Source organism: Rana temporaria, chromosome 3, assembly GCF_905171775.1.
Source record: "Rana temporaria chromosome 3, aRanTem1.1, whole genome shotgun sequence".
Taxonomy (NCBI): domain Eukaryota; kingdom Metazoa; phylum Chordata; class Amphibia; order Anura; family Ranidae; genus Rana; species Rana temporaria.
The window spans coordinates 162,909,291-162,933,086 of NC_053491.1; the positions used below are offsets into that span (position 1 = coordinate 162,909,291).

Sequence of the window (23,796 nt, forward strand, 5' to 3'; positions counted from 1 at the left end):
TCACTTTGGTTATTACAGTCTGCTACTTTTAAAACCTTGGAGAATCCAGGATCTGTAATTTATTCCGAGGTCTGCTAGGATATATAATTTTTCCTGACTGAGCTAAGATTTATGCTGATATTTGGGATATCTTTTGCTGTTAACACCCAGCATTTCATTGGCATTTGTGATTATTAGATATCATTGCTTAGTACCTCAGTTAATAAATGAACTTTAAAAAAAAAAGCTTTAATACTTATTTGAAATTAGAGCTAGTATACCTAAGGCTGGGTTCACACTACGTTTTTCCCATCCGTCCGCCGCATACGATTTCAGTATTGAAAACGTATGGGACCGTATGGGAAAACGCATACATAGACAATGCATTGCAAATCGTATGCACTCAGATGCATCCGGGTGTGTACGATTTGCTTGCAAAACGTTTTTTAACAGTATGCGAAAACGTGTTCAACCACGGTTTTGCAGACGTTTTTGAAACCTTATAGCAAACGCATAAGTTTTTTTTAACATTGAAGTCAATGGAAAACGCACATATGTGCAGTTCCATAAGTTTAAACCATATGCGTTTTTTGTATGCACATGCACATTTTCACAGGCAAAAGAACCACCCACCCTACTCCACCCACTTCCTCCCACTCCACAGCCACTTCCTCCTTCAAGAAGTATCAGGAAGAGAACAGTGACGTCTAGGACACTGCAGCCATCTTTCTCCACCTTGTGAGGTTTTTATCTGTGAGTACTCGTTTCCATGTTGTTACTTACGTCATCATTAACCCATGCATGCTCACCATCATGTCCCAATAGCCCTATAATTGCAGAGTAGCTCGATATAGAGGTGTTTTAAAAAAAAAGGCGATTTTAACCAAATACTGCTGCTAAAATGCCTGCCTCAGTGGGCACTCTGCATTGTATTGCAAATATAGGTGGTTTATGTTTGGCAACACCTGGAGACCCCTTTTTTTAAAAAAACACCCTGGATTTCAGTTATATTTTATAAATTGATTAGAAGAAATCCATGCCACGTGTGTCCCCCTAAAAATGTACTTGTTCACACATGTGTCTCCATATGAATGTCCATGCCACAGGTGTCCCCATCTCAATGTTCATGCTGCAGGTGTTCCCCATACAAATGTACATGCCACCGGTGTCCCCATAGTAATGTTCATGCTGCAGGTGTTCCCCATACAAATGTACATGCCACCGGTGTCCCCATAGTAATGTTCATGCTGCAGGTGTTCCCCATAAAAATGTACATGCCACAGGTGTCCCCATAGTAATGTTCATGCTGCAGGTGTTCCCCATAAAAATGTGCATGCCACCGGTGTCCCCATAGTAATGTTCATGCTGCAGGTGTTCCCCATAAAAATGTACATGCCACAGGGGTCCCCATAGTAATGTTCATGCTGCAGGTGTGCCCCATAAAAATGTACATGCCACCGGTGTCCCCATAGTAATGTTCATGCTGCAGGTGTTCCCCCATAAAAATGTACATGCCACAGGTGTCCCCATAGTAATGTTCATGCTGCAGGTGTTCCCCATAAAAATGTACATGCCACAGGTGTCCCCATAGTAATGTTCATGCTGCAGGTGTTCCCCATAAAAATGTGCATGCCACCGGTGTCCCCATAGTAATGTTCATGCTGCAGGTGTTCCCCATAAAAATGTACATGCCACAGGGGTCCCCATAGTAATGTTCATGCTGCAGGTGTTCCCCATAAAAATGTACATGCCACAGGTGTCCCCATAGTAATGTTCATGCTGCAGGTGTTCCCCATAAAAATGTGCATGCCACCGGTGTCCCCATAGTAATGTTCATGCTGCAGGTGTTCCCCATAAAAATGTACATGCCACAGGGGTCCCCATAGTAATGTTCATGCTGCAGGTGTGCCCCATAAAAATGTACATGCCACCGGTGTCCCCATAGTAATGTTCATGCTGCAGGTGTTCCCCCATAAAAATGTACATGCCACAGGTGTCCCCATAGTAATGTTCATGTTGCAGGTGTTCCCCATAAAAATGTACATGCCACAGGGGTCCCCATAGTAATGTTCATGCTGCAGGTGTGCCCCATAAAAATGTACATGCCACAGGTGTCACCATAGTGATGTTCATGCTGCAGGTGTTCCCCATAAAAATGTACATGCCACAGGTGTCCCCATAGTGATGTTCATGCTGCAGGTGTTCCCCCATAAAAATGTACATGCCACAGGTGTCCCCATAGTGATGTTCATGCTGCAGGTGTTCCCCATAAAAATGTACATGCCACAGGTGTCCCCATAGTAATGTTCATGCTGCAGGTGTTCCCCATAAAAATGTGCATGCCACCGGTGTCCCCATAGTAATGTTCATGCTGCAGGTGTTCCCCATAAAAATGTACATGCCACAGGGGTCCCCATAGTAATGTTCATGCTGCAGGTGTGCCCCATAAAAATGTACATGCCACAGGTGTCACCATAGTGATGTTCATGCTGCAGGTGTTCCCCATAAAAATGTGCATGCCACAGGTGTCCCCATAGTAATGTTCATGTTGCAGGTGTTCCCCATAAAAATGTACATGCCACAGGTGTCCCCATAAAAATGTACATGCCACAGGTGTCCCCATAAAAATGTGCATGCCACAGGTGTCCCCCAAATCTTTATGCAGTCGATGTGCCCTTAAAATTGTACATAGGTGCCCCTATGTTTAGGTGGATAGTCTTAACTTTTTACCCTTAAATCATTATATATATTTTTTGAAGAACCTGCTGTCTCCATTCCAACACATAGTTTCACTATTAATAAAACATTTGTTTTTTATGTATATCCTTATACTACACTTTATTTTACAATATTTAATTAGAACTTTATTTCTCTAAATAATGATTGAAGGAGGAGAGGGGTTGGTTAAAGAACCTGGGGAAAAAGTTGAGAGAAGAGAAAAAAAAAAAAAAAAAAAAGGGGGGGGAAGAAAAGAGAAATAAGAAAGAAGAAAAGAAGGGGAGAGGAGGAGAGAAAAGGGCGTAGGGAGAGAAAAGAGAAAATTAAGTTGGAAACACAAGGATAGCACTCACATGGGCCACATCTGTAATAATATTAAAGAAGAAACAATATCAAGCAAGTGGACATTGATGGTCAGACTTTAAGGCCAAGGAAGTATAGTTTTGTAAAAATATATAATTTAATAGCGTATAAATAAATTGAACAGGATATACATAAAATAAATAAGTTCAAGAAAAATTATCACAAATTCATCAACAGTAAATGACCACTGTACATTCCTCCGAAGTCGCCAACGCACGTTTCGCCGTGGGGCTTCTTCAGGGCGAAGATGAGGAATATATAGTTAGCAGAGAGATAGAAACTTATCTGCAATGATACAGTGTGGCATATTAGTCAAACAAAAATATTAATCAAAATATAGAATTAAAATAAAATGCAATGCATAAAAGTGTCATAGTGTGTATTTACATGGCTGGTGGTCCCTCGATGGGTGCGTCCACGGGGCATATAAGATGGAAATATACCAAGTCGGAAGGTAAGCTTTAGGCACAAGTTTCCATATATCGAAAATCTGGTTGACAGAAATATATGTATATATATGGCAGTATTTCAATACATGAATTCTTATTATAGCTGCTGTCAACGCGCAGACACATACCATATAGAAAATAATAATAACGATGGAGTAAATAATAATAAAAATGAGGATAAGACAGAGAAAACACTAGGAACCTACATATGTGTATATGCATGCACAAGCCTAAATGCACATACATGCACGCACACACGTGAGAGAAAAAGAGAGAGAGGGGGGGAAAAGGAAAAAGAAAAAAGAAAAAAGAAAAAAGAGAAAAAGGAAAAGAAAAAATGAAAAAAATTAATGAAGAAAATGTGTTGAGTAATAAGTAAAAAGGGGGAAAGAGAATCATGTGAACAAATGCATTGGATATAATTGCTACATAGTTCCTGCGGTGTTAATAAAAAAACAACAAGACCAAACGGCCACCATAATCACCTTAGGTGAGTCGAAAGAGTCAAGACTGCAAGTCCAAAAGGTGGAAGATATGTACCACAGGAAGAGTTAATACTCGGACTGTAATAGTAAAAAAATAATAAATAAAAAGTATATATATATATAACAAAAGGAGCTATTAAACAGCCTTTAAGGACTAGCATTTATGATGGAAATAAGGAGTTAATCAAAAACTCCAGGTTACCTATTTTTATGAAGTCCTGAGCACACTGGGACAACAGATGGCAGTATAACAGCAATGTGGAGGGGCTTACATAGAGAAACCCTTTCTGTAGCAGCCTTTGTATGGGGCTTTTGTACAGGCCTGTTGAGATGAAACAATGTGTCCATTCAAAAGGTCATTCTTAAGTGTGGTAAAAATAAAGGGAACAAGTTTGGAGCAGAAGAAGTGACTTACCCTATAACTGATTGCAGCAGCAATGCGTCTGTGTCCCAGGGTGTACACACGGTGACACAGCGCCATTGCATGAGCATCAGGTTTATATAGGCTGTGGGATCACATGGACGTATAACGTGATGACGTCATAGATGCGCGCCGTTTCGATAGTGCGGCGCATAAATAGAGATCCCACTGAGGCGGACTAATATGGTATATCGCCCAAAACGGCCCACAAAGTTCAGGGCACAAAGCAAAAATTCCCCATGCCCAAACAGAAAACGCACAAGAATAGCCATCACGGCACAAACACCCAATGAATATTAGGCACACAATGATGAATTGGGATTTTTAGCATGGCTTAGCTGTGATGATTAATATTGATGCTGGGGCTGCCATCTAGCGGTTATAAAGGGGAATTCATCCCCAGTAGTAAACTGGAAGAAAAAGGCCCCGTTAATGATCCATTGGGTATAATATATAATAGTGTGTTTAGTGTCACTAGTGTGAGTGAAGAGACGGTGCACATGATATTTAAGATAAAAAGAGGAAACAAAAAGGGAGGGAAAAGAAAGGGGAAAGAAAAATGGAAACTGTATCTGCACATAGAAAGCAGCACATGTCAATTATTAAAAAAAAATATTGACCAATACCGCTGTCAACCGGATATCAAAATATCAAATAAGAGAGCCTGCGGGTTTGATAGTTATGTTATGGGGGGAACATTAGTTGGCGTAAATTAACCCTCATAGACCGACAATACTGATCATACATGTACCCGGTGCATCCACAGAGGGGCGTCTGAGCAAGAAACACACACAAAGATACACTTTCATTACATAGGATAGAAAAAATATATATACATAATAAATATACAGAGGTAAATATCTACAAATAAGTAGTTACAGAGTACTTCCTGTGTGGGTATGGAGATTCCATCCCAATGTATCAATATTAACATTAACATGTCTTCAGATGTATAGGGTTAACAATAGCGAATGTAAAAAAGAAAAGAAAAAACCATTGTAATAGTTGTAGCAATAGCAAAAAAAGCAATTTGCTAACCCATAAATACCCTCGAATCACTATTAAAGTCAGCATTGATGAACGAGTTGGCCGACAGCCTGTAGCAATCCTATCCTATCATGGGGATATATTAAAGGTAAAATGATGATGATTAGTATAAGTGATATAAACCTATATGTCTAAGAGCACCTATTCTATTTCGATCACAGATATTTTATTCCTCACGAAAAAAAGAGAGAGGCGGAGACATGGTCAAGGAATTCAAATATTCAAGAACGGTTTGAAACTCAATGAGTCGTTCAATCCTGGCCAAAAATTCGCCTTAAGGCGATAGATCCATTGAGTCTCACGCTGTAGCACTTTCTGATCATGATTACCACCTCTAGGGTCCTCTGTAATATGGTCCAACACAGCAAACTGAACTGATGGAATTATATATTTGTGTGAAAAGGCGACATGGTGGCCCATGGTCTTGTTGAGCAGGCCGTTAGTCATATAATACATGTGATCTTTCACCCGTTTCCAAAATGGGCGGATGGTTTTACCTATATAGAAGCAGCCGCATGAGCAGAAAATAATGTATACCACCCCATGTGTTTGACATGTGACATGTTTATATAGTCTATGTGTTCCACCGTTGGGGAGGTGGATGATATGGCCTTCTTTCATAAGGTGGCAAAAATTGCATTGACCGCATCTAAAAAGGCCCGGTATCTCTGGGGTACTTGTTAACGGTTTGTAGTAGTTACTTTTCACTAGGCGATCCCTGATTGACGTAGACCGTCTAAAGGTGATACTAGGATTTTTGCCCACATATTTTGATAATGTTAAATCCGTGGTAATAAGGTGCCAATGTTTTTGTAATAGCTGGCGGATTTGGATGTGTTGATCCGAAAATGTAGTGATAAATCGCGTAACAGTACTATCAGATATTTTTTTGTTACTTTTGATAAGTGTGCTAGCTCTATCTCGTCCGGCCGCTCGATTGTATGCCTTTTTGAGGCAGGATTTACTGTATCCTCTCATAATAAGTCTGGTGTAGAGTTTGTCTGATTCGAGTTTGAATCCATTATCGTCTGAACAGTTGCGTCGCAACCGAAGGTACTGACTGTAGGGTATGGATCGTAGTAGTGGGGCAGGATGAGCACTTGCTGCGTGTAGAAGGGTGTTACCCGCCGTGGGTTTGCGGTAAAGGGATGTTTGAATGCCATTGGATTCATCGATATATATCAAGATATCCAGGAATGCAATAGCAGAGTTACTGTAGTTCATCGTAAATTTTAGATTAAACTCATTACGGTTTAAGAATTTCATGAATGCATGTAAGTCAGCTACTGTACCCGTCCAGAACATCAGTACATCATCGATGTATCTAAACCAGCTTAAAATAAACGACAAAAAATACAGATTAGACTCAGATGAAAAAAGTTTTCGCTCCCACCCCCCCAGGTACAGGTTCGCGTAGCCAGGGGCACAAGAGGTGCCCATAGCGACGCCCTGTACCTGGAGGAGGTGGGACCCATCAAAAGAAAATACATTTTTAGTGAGGATGTGAGAGAGGCATTTAAGCACAAAGCAGTTAAGTTTGTCCATTTTGGGTCCTTTTTCAACAAGGAAACCAGAGACCATTTCCAATCCCTTTTTATGGGGTATTGAGGAGTAGAGGGCTTCCACATCTATTGACACCAAGAGGCATCCAATAGGTACTGAAAGTCCATCAATGGTCCTGAGTAGGTCCGGTGTATCCTGGATATAGGATGGCAAGGAGGTTACATGGGGCCTAAGGTATTGGTCAATGAATATGCTAGCTCTTTCGGTTTTGGAGCCGACCCCAGATATTATAGGGCGGCCTGGAGGTTGTATTAAATTTTTGTGTGTTTTTGGGAGGGCATAAAAAGTTGGAATTCTGGGATGGGGAACTTGAATGCCATCAAAAATAGCTTTAGTAATTGACCCATCAAAGAGTGCTAGTTGGATTAGATCATCAAATTGTTGATTGAATTTAGTAATAATTTCTTTGTTAATAGGTAAATACCAGGTGCGGTTTTTTAGGATGTCCCAACACATATTCCTGTATTGTAGGTCATCCATTATAACCACATTTCCGCCTTTGTCAGACGGTTTGACAATTATTTCAGAGTTTTTGCTAAGTGTGTCTAAAGCTAGTTCATGTTTGGCGACAAATTTAGAGTTTGTATGTTTGACCAGGGAGAGTAATTCTACCTCCTTTATTGTCTGGATGAGAAACGCCCAGATATTGGAGTTTGTATGGAGGGAGGGGAAGTTGAGAGATTTTTTCTTTACTGCTTTTTCCAATATTTCTAGGTCCTGCCTGTACATAGAAAGCTGCAATCTCTCTCCCCTCACTTCATATGTCTCAGATACAATCTCCTGTTCTGGAGGGGCATCGTTCTCGTCCAGTAAGGAAATGAGGGTTTTAAGAGCTCGAAAGTCGGCAACTGTGAAGTTTTTCCAGATCTCCTGGTTGACGACTTCGGCCAATTTCTCTTTTCTCTCCCTGTCATACATAAATTTCAATGTAAGTTTTCGTGCAAATAAATATAAGTCTTTAATAAGATTAAATTTATTTGTTACGCTATTTGGACAAAAATTTAGACCTAGGCCGAGGAGTTCCTCCTCGGGTTGGTCCAAAGCAAATTTGGATAGGTTAATCACTTCAAGTTTAGGTGCATCATTGGTTACTACCGGTGGTCTAGATAGGGTAAGAAAGGGTGGTCTTTGGGCATTAGAATCAGGAATAACCTCGTGTGTGTTTTGAGTATTCTTGGTTATTGGTCCAAAATAATGATCTATCTGTCATTTTTTGGTAGTGTCTTTTGATATTGCACCTGACAAATTTATATTATGAGGTCTGGCTAGTGTTTGTGCCGAATCTAAGATGTTTTGACGTAGGGTCGGGTCCATTCTAGGAATGAGAGAAGAAAGACAGCTAGAATTCTCAGATGAGACACCCGGTGAAGAGGCGGGAAACATAGGCGTCAAGTTGGTTGTAGATGGTAATTGACTAGATAAAGTGGCCTCCAATGAGTTACTTACACTTTGTGCATCATCAGTGTCCGTAATTCGTTTTTTCATAAGTGCGCCGTTTAAGTACCCACCACCTTGTTGTGTTCTCTTTCTGTTATTACGTCCTTGTCGTTGGCCTCTCTCGCCAGTCTTCGAACTCTGTGAAACATGAGAGTTAGTAGAAGAATCAGAATCAGTTTTATCTTTATTATTGACTGTTCTTCTCTTTTCTCTAAAAGGGCCAGGGTTCCTACGTCCTATTTTAGGGCCATTCATAACTGGCCAGGAATACGCATAGAGGCCGGCAAATGCCATTTTGTCTCGTGCTAATTTCTCTTCTTTTTTGACCAATAATTCTTTCGTAAAACTCTGGATGTTTTCTTTTAGTCGCGCATCATATGTTGCAAAACCTTCTTTATTGAGAGTAATAATATTATCATCGTAGATTCTTTTAATTTCGCAATCTACTACTTTTAGTTCTTTCATGTAGTATTCAACCATTAGTTCCATCATTTTTTTCGAGCAGACTAAAAGGTTTTGTTCCCATCTGGTCTTGAATTCTGTATCAATAGACCAGATATTGGGAAAAACCTGTACCCGTAAACCTTTAGGGTTCATATTTTCAGTAATGTATTGCTCGAAATATCTGATGTGCCAAAAAAGGCTAGATTTTCTCTCGAAGGTTTGAAGCAGCTTATGATAAACAATCTCGAATTCAACCTCAGAGTTCGCATTAGCAGAACACGTCTTTTGAATGTCCAACATAAATCCTTCCCAATTATTCCCTGTAAAGTCAGCCATCAGTGTCACCCTGCTAGCTTGTCAAGCAAAAAAAAGGGGGGATTATATGGGAGAATTTCTTTTTTGATTAAAGACTATTGTATAACCGATAAAATGAAATAAAAAGAGATTAGTTATTACACTGAAGAAAAAGGGGAGTGGTAGCCTCAAGAACAGAGGACTTAAAACCCCCCCTGAGTGCGAAAAGACAATAGGTGTTTGCCACCTGATATATATATAATGATTGAAGGAGGAGAGGGGTTGGTTAAAGAACCTGGGGAAAAAGTTGAGAGAAGAGAAAAAAAAAAAGGGGGGGGAAGAAAAGAGAAATAAGAAAGAAGAAAAGAAGGGGAGAGGAGGAGAGAAAAGGGCGTAGGGAGAGAAAAGAGAAAATTAAGTTGGAAACACAAGGATAGCACTCACATGGGCCACATCTGTAATAATATTAAAGAAGAAACAATATCAAGCAAGTGGACATTGATGGTCAGACTTTAAGGCCAAGGAAGTATAGTTTTGTAAAAATATATAATTTAATAGCGTATAAATAAATTGAACAGGATATACATAAAATAAATAAGTTCAAGAAAAATTATCACAAATTCATCAACAGTAAATGACCACTGTACATTCCTCCGAAGTCGCCAACGCACGTTTCGCCGTGGGGCTTCTTCAGGGCGAAGATGAGGAATATATAGTTAGCAGAGAGATAGAAACTTATCTGCAATGATACAGTGTGGCATATTAGTCAAACAAAAATATTAATCAAAATATAGAATTAAAATAAAATGCAATGCATAAAAGTGTCATAGTGTGTATTTACATGGCTGGTGGTCCCTCGATGGGTGCGTCCACGGGGCATATAAGATGGAAATATACCAAGTCGGAAGGTAAGCTTTAGGCACAAGTTTCCATATATCGAAAATCTGGTTGACAGAAATATATGTATATATATGGCAGTATTTCAATACATGAATTCTTATTATAGCTGCTGTCAACGCGCAGACACATACCATATAGAAAATAATAATAACGATGGAGTAAATGATAATAAAAATGAGGATAAGACAGAGAAAACACTAGGAACCTACATATGTGTATATGCATGCACAAGCCTAAATGCACATACATGCACGCACACACGTGAGAGAAAAAGAGAGAGAGGGGGGGAAAAGGAAAAAGAAAAAAGAAAAAAGAAAAAAGAGAAAAAGGAAAAGAAAAAATGAAAAAAATAATGAAGAAAATGTGTTGAGTAATAAGTAAAAAGGGGGAAAGAGAATCATGTGAACAAATGCATTGGATATAATTGCTACATAGTTCCTGCGGTGTTAATAAAAAAACAACAAGACCAAACGGCCACCATAATCACCTTAGGTGAGTCGAAAGAGTCAAGACTGCAAGTCCAAAAGGTGGAAGATATGTACCACAGGAAGAGTTAATACTCGGACTGTAATAGTAAAAAAATAATAAATAAAAAGTATATATATATATAACAAAAGGAGCTATTAAACAGCCTTTAAGGACTAGCATTTATGATGGAAATAAGGAGTTAATCAAAAACTCCAGGTTACCTATTTTTATGAAGTCCTGAGCACACTGGGACAACAGATGGCAGTATAACAGCAATGTGGAGGGGCTTACATAGAGAAACCCTTTCTGTAGCAGCCTTTGTATGGGGCTTTTGTACAGGCCTGTTGAGATGAAACAATGTGTCCATTCAAAAGGTCATTCTTAAGTGTGGTAAAAATAAAGGGAACAAGTTTGGAGCAGAAGAAGTGACTTACCCTATAACTGATTGCAGCAGCAATGCGTCTGTGTCCCAGGGTGTACACACGGTGACACAGCGCCATTGCATGAGCATCAGGTTTATATAGGCTGTGGGATCACATGGACGTATAACGTGATGACGTCATAGATGCGCGCCGTTTCGATAGTGCGGCGCATAAATAGAGATCCCACTGAGGCGGACTAATATGGTATATCGCCCAAAACGGCCCACAAAGTTCAGGGCACAAAGCAAAAATTCCCCATGCCCAAACAGAAAACGCACAAGAATAGCCATCACGGCACAAACACCCAATGAATATTAGGCACACAATGATGAATTGGGATTTTTAGCATGGCTTAGCTGTGATGATTAATATTGATGCTGGGGCTGCCATCTAGCGGTTATAAAGGGGAATTCATCCCCAGTAGTAAACTGGAAGAAAAAGGCCCCGTTAATGATCCATTGGGTATAATATATAATAGTGTGTTTAGTGTCACTAGTGTGAGTGAAGAGACGGTGCACATGATATTTAAGATAAAAAGAGGAAACAAAAAGGGAGGGAAAAGAAAGGGGAAAGAAAAATGGAAACTGTATCTGCACATAGAAAGCAGCACATGTCAATTATTAAAAAAAAATATTGACCAATACCGCTGTCAACCGGATATCAAAATATCAAATAAGAGAGCCTGCGGGTTTGATAGTTATGTTATGGGGGGAACATTAGTTGGCGTAAATTAACCCTCATAGACCGACAATACTGATCATACATGTACCCGGTGCATCCACAGAGGGGCGTCTGAGCAAGAAACACACACAAAGATACACTTTCATTACATAGGATAGAAAAAATATATATACATAATAAATATACAGAGGTAAATATCTACAAATAAGTAGTTACAGAGTACTTCCTGTGTGGGTATGGAGATTCCATCCCAATGTATCAATATTAACATTAACATGTCTTCAGATGTATAGGGTTAACAATAGCGAATGTAAAAAAGAAAAGAAAAAACCATTGTAATAGTTGTAGCAATAGCAAAAAAAGCAATTTGCTAACCCATAAATACCCTCGAATCACTATTAAAGTCAGCATTGATGAACGAGTTGGCCGACAGCCTGTAGCAATCCTATCCTATCATGGGGATATATTAAAGGTAAAATGATGATGATTAGTATAAGTGATATAAACCTATATGTCTAAGAGCACCTATTCTATTTCGATCACAGATATTTTATTCCTCACGAAAAAAAGAGAGAGGCGGAGACATGGTCAAGGAATTCAAATATTCAAGAACGGTTTGAAACTCAATGAGTCGTTCAATCCTGGCCAAAAATTCGCCTTAAGGCGATAGATCCATTGAGTCTCACGCTGTAGCACTTTCTGATCATGATTACCACCTCTAGGGTCCTCTGTAATATGGTCCAACACAGCAAACTGAACTGATGGAATTATATATTTGTGTGAAAAGGCGACATTTACTCCATCGTTATTATTATTTTCTATATGGTATGTGTCTGCGCGTTGACAGCAGCTATAATAAGAATTCATGTATTGAAATACTGCCATATATATACATATATTTCTGTCAACCAGATTTTCGATATATGGAAACTTGTGCCTAAAGCTTACCTTCCGACTTGGTATATTTCCATCTTATATGCCCCGTGGACGCACCCATCGAGGGACCACCAGCCATGTAAATACACACTATGACACTTTTATGCATTGCATTTTATTTTAATTCTATATTTTGATTAATATTTTTGTTTGACTAATATGCCACACTGTATCATTGCAGATAAGTTTCTATCTCTCTGCTAACTATATATTCCTCATCTTCGCCCTGAAGAAGCCCCACGGCGAAACGTGCGTTGGCGACTTCGGAGGAATGTACAGTGGTCATTTACTGTTGATGAATTTGTGATAATTTTTCTTGAACTTATTTATTTTATGTATATCCTGTTCAATTTATTTATACGCTATTAAATTATATATTTTTACAAAACTATACTTCCTTGGCCTTAAAGTCTGACCATCAATGTCCACTTGCTTGATATTGTTTCTTCTTTAATATTATTACAGATGTGGCCCATGTGAGTGCTATCCTTGTGTTTCCAACTTAATTTTCTCTTTTCTCTCCCTACGCCCTTTTCTCTCCTCCTCTCCCCTTCTTTTCTTCTTTCTTATTTCTCTTTTCTTCCCCCCCCTTTTTTTTTTTTTTTTCTCTCAACTTTTTCCCCAGGTTCTTTAACCAACCCCTCTCCTCCTTCAATCATTATATATATATCAGGTGGCAAACACCTATTGTCTTTTCGCACTCAGGGGGGGTTTTAAGTCCTCTGTTCTTGAGGCTACCACTCCCCTTTTTCTTCAGTGTAATAACTAATCTCTTTTTATTTCATTTTATCGGTTATACAATAGTCTTTAATCAAAAAAGAAATTCTCCCATATAATCCCCCCTTTTTTTTGCTTGACAAGCTAGCAGGGTGACACTGATGGCTGACTTTACAGGGAATAATTGGGAAGGATTTATGTTGGACATTCAAAAGACGTGTTCTGCTAATGCGAACTCTGAGGTTGAATTCGAGATTGTTTATCATAAGCTGCTTCAAACCTTCGAGAGAAAATCTAGCCTTTTTTGGCACATCAGATATTTCGAGCAATACATTACTGAAAATATGAACCCTAAAGGTTTACGGGTACAGGTTTTTCCCAATATCTGGTCTATTGATACAGAATTCAAGACCAGATGGGAACAAAACCTTTTAGTCTGCTCGAAAAAAATGATGGAACTAATGGTTGAATACTACATGAAAGAACTAAAAGTAGTAGATTGCGAAATTAAAAGAATCTACGATGATAATATTATTACTCTCAATAAAGAAGGTTTTGCAACATATGATGCGCGACTAAAAGAAAACATCCAGAGTTTTACGAAAGAATTATTGGTCAAAAAAGAAGAGAAATTAGCACGAGACAAAATGGCATTTGCCGGCCTCTATGCGTATTCCTGGCCAGTTATGAATGGCCCTAAAATAGGACGTAGGAACCCTGGCCCTTTTAGAGAAAAGAGAAGAACAGTCAATAATAAAGATAAAACTGATTCTGATTCTTCTACTAACTCTCATGTTTCACAGAGTTCGAAGACTGGCGAGAGAGGCCAACGACAAGGACGTAATAACAGAAAGAGAACACAACAAGGTGGTGGGTACTTAAACGGCGCACTTATGAAAAAACGAATTACGGACACTGATGATGCACAAAGTGTAAGTAACTCATTGGAGGCCACTTTATCTAGTCAATTACCATCTACAACCAACTTGACGCCTATGTTTCCCGCCTCTTCACCGGGTGTCTCATCTGAGAATTCTAGCTGTCTTTCTTCTCTCATTCCTAGAATGGACCCGACCCTACGTCAAAACATCTTAGATTCGGCACAAACACTAGCCAGACCTCATAATATAAATTTGTCAGGTGCAATATCAAAAGACACTACCAAAAAATGACAGATAGATCATTATTTTGGACCAATAACCAAGAATACTCAAAACACACACGAGGTTATTCCTGATTCTAATGCCCAAAGACCACCCTTTCTTACCCTATCTAGACCACCGGTAGTAACCAATGATGCACCTAAACTTGAAGTGATTAACCTATCCAAATTTGCTTTGGACCAACCCGAGGAGGAACTCCTCGGCCTAGGTCTAAATTTTTGTCCAAATAGCGTAACAAATAAATTTAATCTTATTAAAGACTTATATTTATTTGCACGAAAACTTACATTGAAATTTATGTATGACAGGGAGAGAAAAGAGAAATTGGCCGAAGTCGTCAACCAGGAGATCTGGAAAAACTTCACAGTTGCCGACTTTCGAGCTCTTAAAACCCTCATTTCCTTACTGGACGAGAACGATGCCCCTCCAGAACAGGAGATTGTATCTGAGACATATGAAGTGAGGGGAGAGAGATTGCAGCTTTCTATGTACAGGCAGGACCTAGAAATATTGGAAAAAGCAGTAAAGAAAAAATCTCTCAACTTCCCCTCCCTCCATACAAACTCCAATATCTGGGCGTTTCTCATCCAGACAATAAAGGAGGTAGAATTACTCTCCCTGGTCAAACATACAAACTCTAAATTTGTCGCCAAACATGAACTAGCTTTAGACACACTTAGCAAAAACTCTGAAATAATTGTCAAACCGTCTGACAAAGGCGGAAATGTGGTTATAATGGATGACCTACAATACAGGAATATGTGTTGGGACATCCTAAAAAACCGCACCTGGTATTTACCTATTAACAAAGAAATTATTACTAAATTCAATCAACAATTTGATGATCTAATCCAACTAGCACTCTTTGATGGGTCAATTACTAAAGCTATTTTTGATGGCATTCAAGTTCCCCATCCCAGAATTCCAACTTTTTATGCCCTCCCAAAAACACACAAAAATTTAATACAACCTCCAGGCCGCCCTATAATATCTGGGGTCGGCTCCAAAACCGAAAGAGCTAGCATATTCATTGACCAATACCTTAGGCCCCATGTAACCTCCTTGCCATCCTATATCCAGGATACACCGGACCTACTCAGGACCATTGATGGACTTTCAGTACCTATTGGATGCCTCTTGGTGTCAATAGATGTGGAAGCCCTCTACTCCTCAATACCCCATAAAAAGGGATTGGAAATGGTCTCTGGTTTCCTTGTTGAAAAAGGACCCAAAATGGACAAACTTAACTGCTTTGTGCTTAAATGCCTCTCTCACATCCTCACTAAAAATGTATTTTCTTTTGATGGGTCCCACCTCCTCCAGGTACAGGGCGTCGCTATGGGCACCTCTTGTGCCCCTGGCTACGCGAACCTGTACCTGGGGGGGTGGGAGCGAAAACTTTTTTCATCTGAGTCTAATCTGTATTTTTTGTCGTTTATTTTAAGCTGGTTTAGATACATCGATGATGTACTGATGTTCTGGACGGGTACAGTAGCTGACTTACATGCATTCATGAAATTCTTAAACCGTAATGAGTTTAATCTAAAATTTACGATGAACTACAGTAACTCTGCTATTGCATTCCTGGATATCTTGATATATATCGATGAATCCAATGGCATTCAAACATCCCTTTACCGCAAACCCACGGCGGGTAACACCCTTCTACACGCAGCAAGTGCTCATCCTGCCCCACTACTACGATCCATACCCTACAGTCAGTACCTTCGGTTGCGACGCAACTGTTCAGACGATAATGGATTCAAACTCGAATCAGACAAACTCTACACCAGACTTATTATGAGAGGATACAGTAAATCCTGCCTCAAAAAGGCATACAATCGAGCGGCCGGACGAGATAGAGCTAGCACACTTATCAAAAGTAACAAAAAAATATCTGATAGTACTGTTACGCGATTTATCACTACATTTTCGGATCAACACATCCAAATCCGCCAGCTATTACAAAAACATTGGCACCTTATTACCACGGATTTAACATTATCAAAATATGTGGGCAAAAATCCTAGTATCACCTTTAGACGGTCTACGTCAATCAGGGATCGCCTAGTGAAAAGTAACTACTACAAACCGTTAACAAGTACCCCAGAGATACCGGGCCTTTTTAGATGCGGTCAATGCAATTTTTGCCACCTTATGAAAGAAGGCCATATCATCCACCTCCCCAACGGTGGAACACATAGACTATATAAACATGTCACATGTCAAACACATGGGGTGGTATACATTATTTTCTGCTCATGCGGCTGCTTCTATATAGGTAAAACCATCCGCCCATTTTGGAAACGGGTGAAAGATCACATGTATTATATGACTAACGGCCTGCTCAACAAGACCATGGGCCACCATGTCGCCTTTTCACACAAATATATAATTCCATCAGTTCAGTTTGCTGTGTTGGACCATATTACAGAGGACCCTAGAGGTGGTAATCATGATCAGAAAGTGCTACAGCGTGAGACTCAATGGATCTATCGCCTTAAGGCGAATTTTTGGCCAGGATTGAACGACTCATTGAGTTTCAAACCGTTCTTGAATATTTGAATTCCTTGACCATGTCTCCGCCTCTCTCTTTTTTTCGTGAGGAATAAAATATCTGTGATCGAAATAGAATAGGTGCTCTTAGACATATAGGTTTATATCACTTATACTAATCATCATCATTTTACCTTTAATATATCCCCATGATAGGATAGGATTGCTACAGGCTGTCGGCCAACTCGTTCATCAATGCTGACTTTAATAGTGATTCGAGGGTATTTATGGGTTAGCAAATTGCTTTTTTTGCTATTGCTACAACTATTACAATGGTTTTTTCTTTTCTTTTTTACATTCGCTATTGTTAACCCTATACATCTGAAGACATGTTAATGTTAATATTGATACATTGGGATGGAATCTCCATACCCACACAGGAAGTACTCTGTAACTACTTATTTGTAGATATTTACCTCTGTATATTTATTATGTATATATATTTTTTCTATCCTATGTAATGAAAGTGTATCTTTGTGTGTGTTTCTTGCTCAGACGCCCCTCTGTGGATGCACCGGGTACATGTATGATCAGTATTGTCGGTCTATGAGGGTTAATTTACGCCAACTAATGTTCCCCCCATAACATAACTATCAAACCCGCAGGCTCTCTTATTTGATATTTTGATATCCGGTTGACAGCGGTATTGGTCAATATTTTTTTTTAATAATTGACATGTGCTGCTTTCTATGTGCAGATACAGTTTCCATTTTTCTTTCCCCTTTCTTTTCCCTCCCTTTTTGTTTCCTCTTTTTATCTTAAATATCATGTGCACCGTCTCTTCACTCACACTAGTGACACTAAACACACTATTATATATTATACCCAATGGATCATTAACGGGGCCTTTTTCTTCCAGTTTACTACTGGGGATGAATTCCCCTTTATAACCGCTAGATGGCAGCCCCAGCATCAATATTAATCATCACAGCTAAGCCATGCTAAAAATCCCAATTCATCATTGTGTGCCTAATATTCATTGGGTGTTTGTGCCGTGATGGCTATTCTTGTGCGTTTTCTGTTTGGGCATGGGGAATTTTTGCTTTGTGCCCTGAACTTTGTGGGCCGTTTTGGGCGATATACCATATTAGTCCGCCTCAGTGGGATCTCTATTTATGCGCCGCACTATCGAAACGGCGCGCATCTATGACGTCATCACGTTATACGTCCATGTGATCCCACAGCCTATATAAACCTGATGCTCATGCAATGGCGCTGTGTCACCGTGTGTACACCCTGGGACACAGACGCATTGCTGCTGCAATCAGTTATAGGGTAAGTCACTTCTTCTGCTCCAAACTTGTTCCCTTTATTTTTACCACACTTAAGAATGACCTTTTGAATGGACACATTGTTTCATCTCAACAGGCCTGTACAAAAGCCCCATACAAAGGCTGCTACAGAAAGGGTTTCTCTATGTAAGCCCCTCCACATTGCTGTTATACTGCCATCTGTTGTCCCAGTGTGCTCAGGACTTCATAAAAATAGGTAACCTGGAGTTTTTGATTAACTCCTTATTTCCATCATAAATGCTAGTCCTTAAAGGCTGTTTAATAGCTCCTTTTGTTATATATATATATACTTTTTATTTATTATTTTTTTACTATTACAGTCCGAGTATTAACTCTTCCTGTGGTACATATCTTCCACCTTTTGGACTTGCAGTCTTGACTCTTTCGACTCACCTAAGGTGATTATGGTGGCCGTTTGGTCTTGTTGTTTTTTTATTAACACCGCAGGAACTATGTAGCAATTATATCCAATGCATTTGTTCACATGATTCTCTTTCCCCCTTTTTACTTATTACTCAACACATTTTCTTCATTATTTTTTTCATTTTTTCTTTTCCTTTTTCTCTTTTTTCTTTTTTCTTTTTTCTTTTTCCTTTTCCCCCCCTCTCTCTCTTTTTCTCTCACGTGTGTGCGTGCATGTATGTGCATTTAGGCTTGTGCATGCATATACACATATGTAGGTTCCTAGTGTTTTCTCTGTCTTATCCTCATTTTTATTATCATTTACTCCATCGTTATTATTATTTTCTATATGGTATGTGTCTGCGCGTTGACAGCAGCTATAATAAGAATTCATGTATTGAAATACTGCCATATATATACATATATTTCTGTCAACCAGATTTTCGATATATGGAAACTTGTGCCTAAAGCTTACCTTCCGACTTGGTATATTTCCATCTTATATGCCCCGTGGACGCACCCATCGAGGGACCACCAGCCATGTAAATACACACTATGACACTTTTATGCATTGCATTTTATTTTAATTCTATATTTTGATTAATATTTTTGTTTGACTAATATGCCACACTGTATCATTGCAGATAAGTTTCTATCTCTCTGCTAACTATATATTCCTCATCTTCGCCCTGAAGAAGCCCCACGGCGAAACGTGCGTTGGCGACTTCGGAGGAATGTACAGTGGTCATTTACTGTTGATGAATTTGTGATAATTTTTCTTGAACTTATTTATTTTATGTATATCCTGTTCAATTTATTTATACGCTATTAAATTATATATTTTTACAAAACTATACTTCCTTGGCCTTAAAGTCTGACCATCAATGTCCACTTGCTTGATATTGTTTCTTCTTTATTTCTCTAAAGGTTTTATCCACATGGCAAGTTCAAGTGATGAAAGCGCACACTCTACACATGTCATGGATGTAAGTGTTTAACTTCAAACTGTTATGTTGTTGAGCCTATTTTATATAATTTTGCATGTTCCTTTTATTCTAATATGTGGTTTTCAATCTTCAGAATCCAAGTCCGGAATTTCCTGACATAATTTTAACAGAGCCTGGACCTGTGAGTGTAAGTATATTTTTTGCTATTTAAAGTTCATATGTTGATCAAATGGGCCTAAATTAATTTTTTTTTATTTAATTCCTAGCCTTCTATGTCCTTGGGAGATGAAACCCAAATACTATTTTCACAGGACTTGACCCAAACACTGACTATTGAGGTAATTATTTTGTATTGTCTTGTTTGATATATTCAGCAATGAATGTATGATTGTGTAAGGATCCTCCACTTGTCCCCAAATCATATTTAATTTAATTTTGGATTTTGTTTTACTAGCCACCTCCATCTCAACAGTCTACACAGAGAAAGAGGCCAAACAAAGACCCTATCCCTGCCAAGGTGGCCAGCAAGGTTAACTAAACTAAACGTGACGTGTGAATGATTTTTAAATGCTTCGCCATTATTTTAGCTAAGTGCCACGTTTTTTACAGAAAAAAACAAAAGAAAGAAATGACAATTTTCCTATTGACCCTACGGACTTTGCCACAGAGGATGTAATCCAGTATGTCCAAGAGAGGCCTTCTCTGTGGGACAAATCCCACAGGAAACACCATGACAACACCTGTACAAGAAGAAAGTGGGAGGAAATTTATGTAAAATTATTTCCAGATTTTGCTTCCTATTCAGAAAAATTGCAGGATACCATTGGTAATATATTTTTAGAACAGGTTTAAAATATAATATATACTATAGAATGTTTTTTACTCTCATGTTGTTTCATAATTTACAGCAGAACTGGTCGAGAAGAGATGGCGTTCTGTCCGGGACAGCTTCTTCAAATGGGTCAGAGAATCAAATCTACCTAGTGGATCGGGAGCAAAAAAGACCACCTACAAACATGCCAAGAGATTGTCTTTTTTGACAAAGGTCCAGGAATTGAGGGCGTAAGTGAATATTCATCTTAAAATTAATAAATCTAATCTCTCTCTCTCCCTACCTCCTTTACTCTACCTCTCCCCCTCCTTCTCTCTCTCCCTCTCTTCTCCCTCTAGCTCTCTCCATCTCTACTTGTCTCTCCCTCCTCCTCTCTGTCTTTCTCCCCTTGTGTCTTCCGCTCTCTCTCTCTCTCTCTCTCTCTCTCTCTCTCTCCTCCACTGTACCTCTCCCCCTCTTTCTTTCTCTCTCTCCCTCTCTCTCCCCTTCTCTCTCTCCCTCTCTCTCCCCTTCTCTCTCTCCCTCTAGCTCTCTCCATCTCTACTTGTCTCTCCCTCCTCCTCTCTGTCTTTCTCCGCTTGTGTGTGTGTGTCTCTCTCTCTCTCTCTCTCTCTCTGTCTCCTTCTCTCTCTCTCTCTCTCTCTCTCTCTCTCTGTATCCTCCACTGTACCTCTCCCCCTCTTTCTCTCTCTCCCTCTAGCTCTCTCCATCTCTACTTGTCTCTCCCTCCTCCTCTCTGTCTTTCGCCGCTTGTGTGTGTGTGTCTGTCTGTCTCTCTCTCTCTCTCTCTCTCTGTCTCCTTCACTCTCTCTCTCTCTCTCTCTCTCTCTCTCTCTCTCTCTCTCTCTCTCTCTCTCTCTCTGTATCCTCCACTGTACATCTCCCCCTCTTTCTCTCTCTCTCCCTCTAGCTCTCTCCATCTCTACTTGTCTCTCCCTCCTCCTCTCTGTCTTTCTCCGCTTGTGTGTGTGTCTCTCTCTCTCTCTCTCTCTCTCTCTCTCTCTCCTTCTCTCTCTCTCTCTCTCTCTGTGTCTCCTTCACTCTCTCTCTGTATCCTCCACTGTACCTCTCCCCCTCTTTCTCTCTCTCTCTCCCCTTCTCTCTCTCCCTCTAGCTCTCTCCATCTCTATTTGTCTCTCCCTCCTCCTCTCTGTCTTTCTCCGCTTCTCTCTCTCTCTCTCTCTCTGTATCCTCCACTGTACCTCTCCCCCTCTTTCTCTCTCTCTCCCTCTAGCTCTCTCCATCTCTACTTGTCTCTCCCTCCTCCTCTCTGTCTTTCTCCGCTTGTGTGTCTCTCTCTCTCTCTCTCTCTCTCTCTCTCTCCTTCTCTCTCTCTCTCTCTCTGTGTCTCCTTCACTCTCTCTCTGTATCCTCCACTGTACCTCTCCCCCTCTTTCTCTCTCTCTCTCTCCCCTTCTCTCTCTCCCTCTAGCTCTCTCCATCTCTATTTGTCTCTCCCTCCTCCTCTCTGTCTTTCTCCGCTTCTCTCTCTCTCTCCTTCTCTCTCTCTCTCTCTCTCTCTCTCTCTCTCTCTCTCTCTCTCTCTCTCTCTCTCCTCCACTGTACCTCTCCCCCTCTTTCTTTCTCTCTCTCTCCCCTTCTCTCTCTCCCTCTAGCTCTCTCCATCTCTACTTGTCTCTCCCTCCTCCTCTCTGTCTTTCTCCGCTTGTGTCTCTCTCTCTCTCATTTATTCTATTTTATTTTTGGTTTTAGAACATCTACAAATACGGGTTGCTTGCCTACCCCTGCTGAACCAACAGCTCAACCTGAGGCCATTCTGGATGAAGAGAACCCTCAACCTGCGCAGGGTGGATCTCAACATCAACCACCTACAGTCACCAGTAGTCTTCGCTCCTCCATCCGCCATTCATCCAAAAAAGGAAGGGACAATCAAATGTCCCAATGCATGCTGGATGGCATTGATAAATTGGAGAACATTTGCACATCCAAATTTTTACATTTGGATGTGCGTGTTCTTCGATTAGAAGGCATGATTGGAGGCCCCCCCCCAAGCCCCTCAAGGGATTTCTTAATGACCCTAATACCCTATATGGAGAGGATGAGTGAGGAGCAGCAGGCTGTTTATAAACAGCAGCTTATCAAATTTACACATGAATTCCTTAACCCCCCACCCACCCAAGCACCTATGTATCCACCTGCATCACCCTCCTTTCCACAGCAACCCAGAAGTCGGCCATATAGCTCATATGTCCGACCTTACAATGAAACCTTTGAGACAGAGGAAGGGCAAACATACCGTAGAATTTAAGGGTTTCACTCCAAAAAGTTTCTTTTGTTTCATTTTTATGCCCTATACTACATCTTTCAGTCCGCAACTTACTATCCACCCCTTGAGTGTGCTTGCTGCAGGTTTGTTATTTGCGAACATGTAGACAGAACATATTAACGTCATTGTGCTACATTCAGGTCACATTACGGTCTGCCACCTCAATGCATAAATTCCTTGAGGGTGTGTGTGAACTTTGACCCTTACATACCTTTGCCTTGAGGTGGCCGAATGTAACGTGACGCGAATGTGGATCTGTGATGTCAATATGGTCTGTCCCAGGTTCCAATAAATTAAACCAGAAGCAACCATACTCAGGGGGCCGATTTTAGGATGGATCGTGCCGTGCCGACTGAAAGATCTAGTTGGTTAACATTATAGGGACACCCACATTGGGATTAGTTCTGAGTCCCAAATCCTTAATTTTCAATTATTCTTTGGAGAATAAATATTGTTATTTAATATTTTATTTTTTTTTAAATGTTGTATTTGTTAATTTATGAGAAGAGCCGTTTGCTACTTTTATAACCAAAAAAATATTGCATTCAAAGTTTTACAGTGTGGTGTTTAGTTGCGAACATGTAGACAGAACATATTAACGTCATTGTGCTACATTCAGGTCACATTACGGTCTGCCACCTCAATGCAAGAATTCCTTGAGGGTGTGTGTGAACTTTGACCCTTACATACCTTTGCCTTGAGGTGGCCGAATGTAACGTGACGCGAATGTGGATCTGTGATGTCAATATGGTCTGTCCCAGGTTCCATTAAATTAAACCAGAAGCAACCATACTCAGGGGGGCGATTTTAGGATGGATCGTGCCGTGCCGACTGAAAGATCTAGTTGGTTAACATTATAGGGACACCCACATTGGGATTAGTTCTGAGTCCCAAATCCTTAATTTTCAATTATTCTTTGGAGAATAAATATTGTTATTTAACATTTATATATTTTTGGAAATGTTGTATTTGTTAATTTATGAAAAGAGCCGT

The 23,796-nt window shown here is 39.9% G+C and overlaps 1 protein-coding gene across 1 annotated transcript; it reads left to right on the forward strand.

Moving 5' to 3' along the window:
* The first annotated feature begins 395 nt into the window (after positions 1-395).
* Positions 396-22,949, forward strand: LOC120930393. Its single transcript, XM_040341584.1, has 8 exons — positions 396-732; positions 19,665-19,723; positions 19,818-19,871; positions 19,951-20,022; positions 20,139-20,213; positions 20,294-20,510; positions 20,593-20,746; positions 22,230-22,949. The coding sequence occupies exons 2-8, from the start codon at positions 19,676-19,678 to the stop codon at positions 22,783-22,785; spliced, it is 1,176 nt and encodes a 391-aa protein (XP_040197518.1). The 5' UTR covers positions 396-732; positions 19,665-19,675; the 3' UTR covers positions 22,786-22,949.
* Positions 22,950-23,796: the final 847 nt, after the last annotated feature.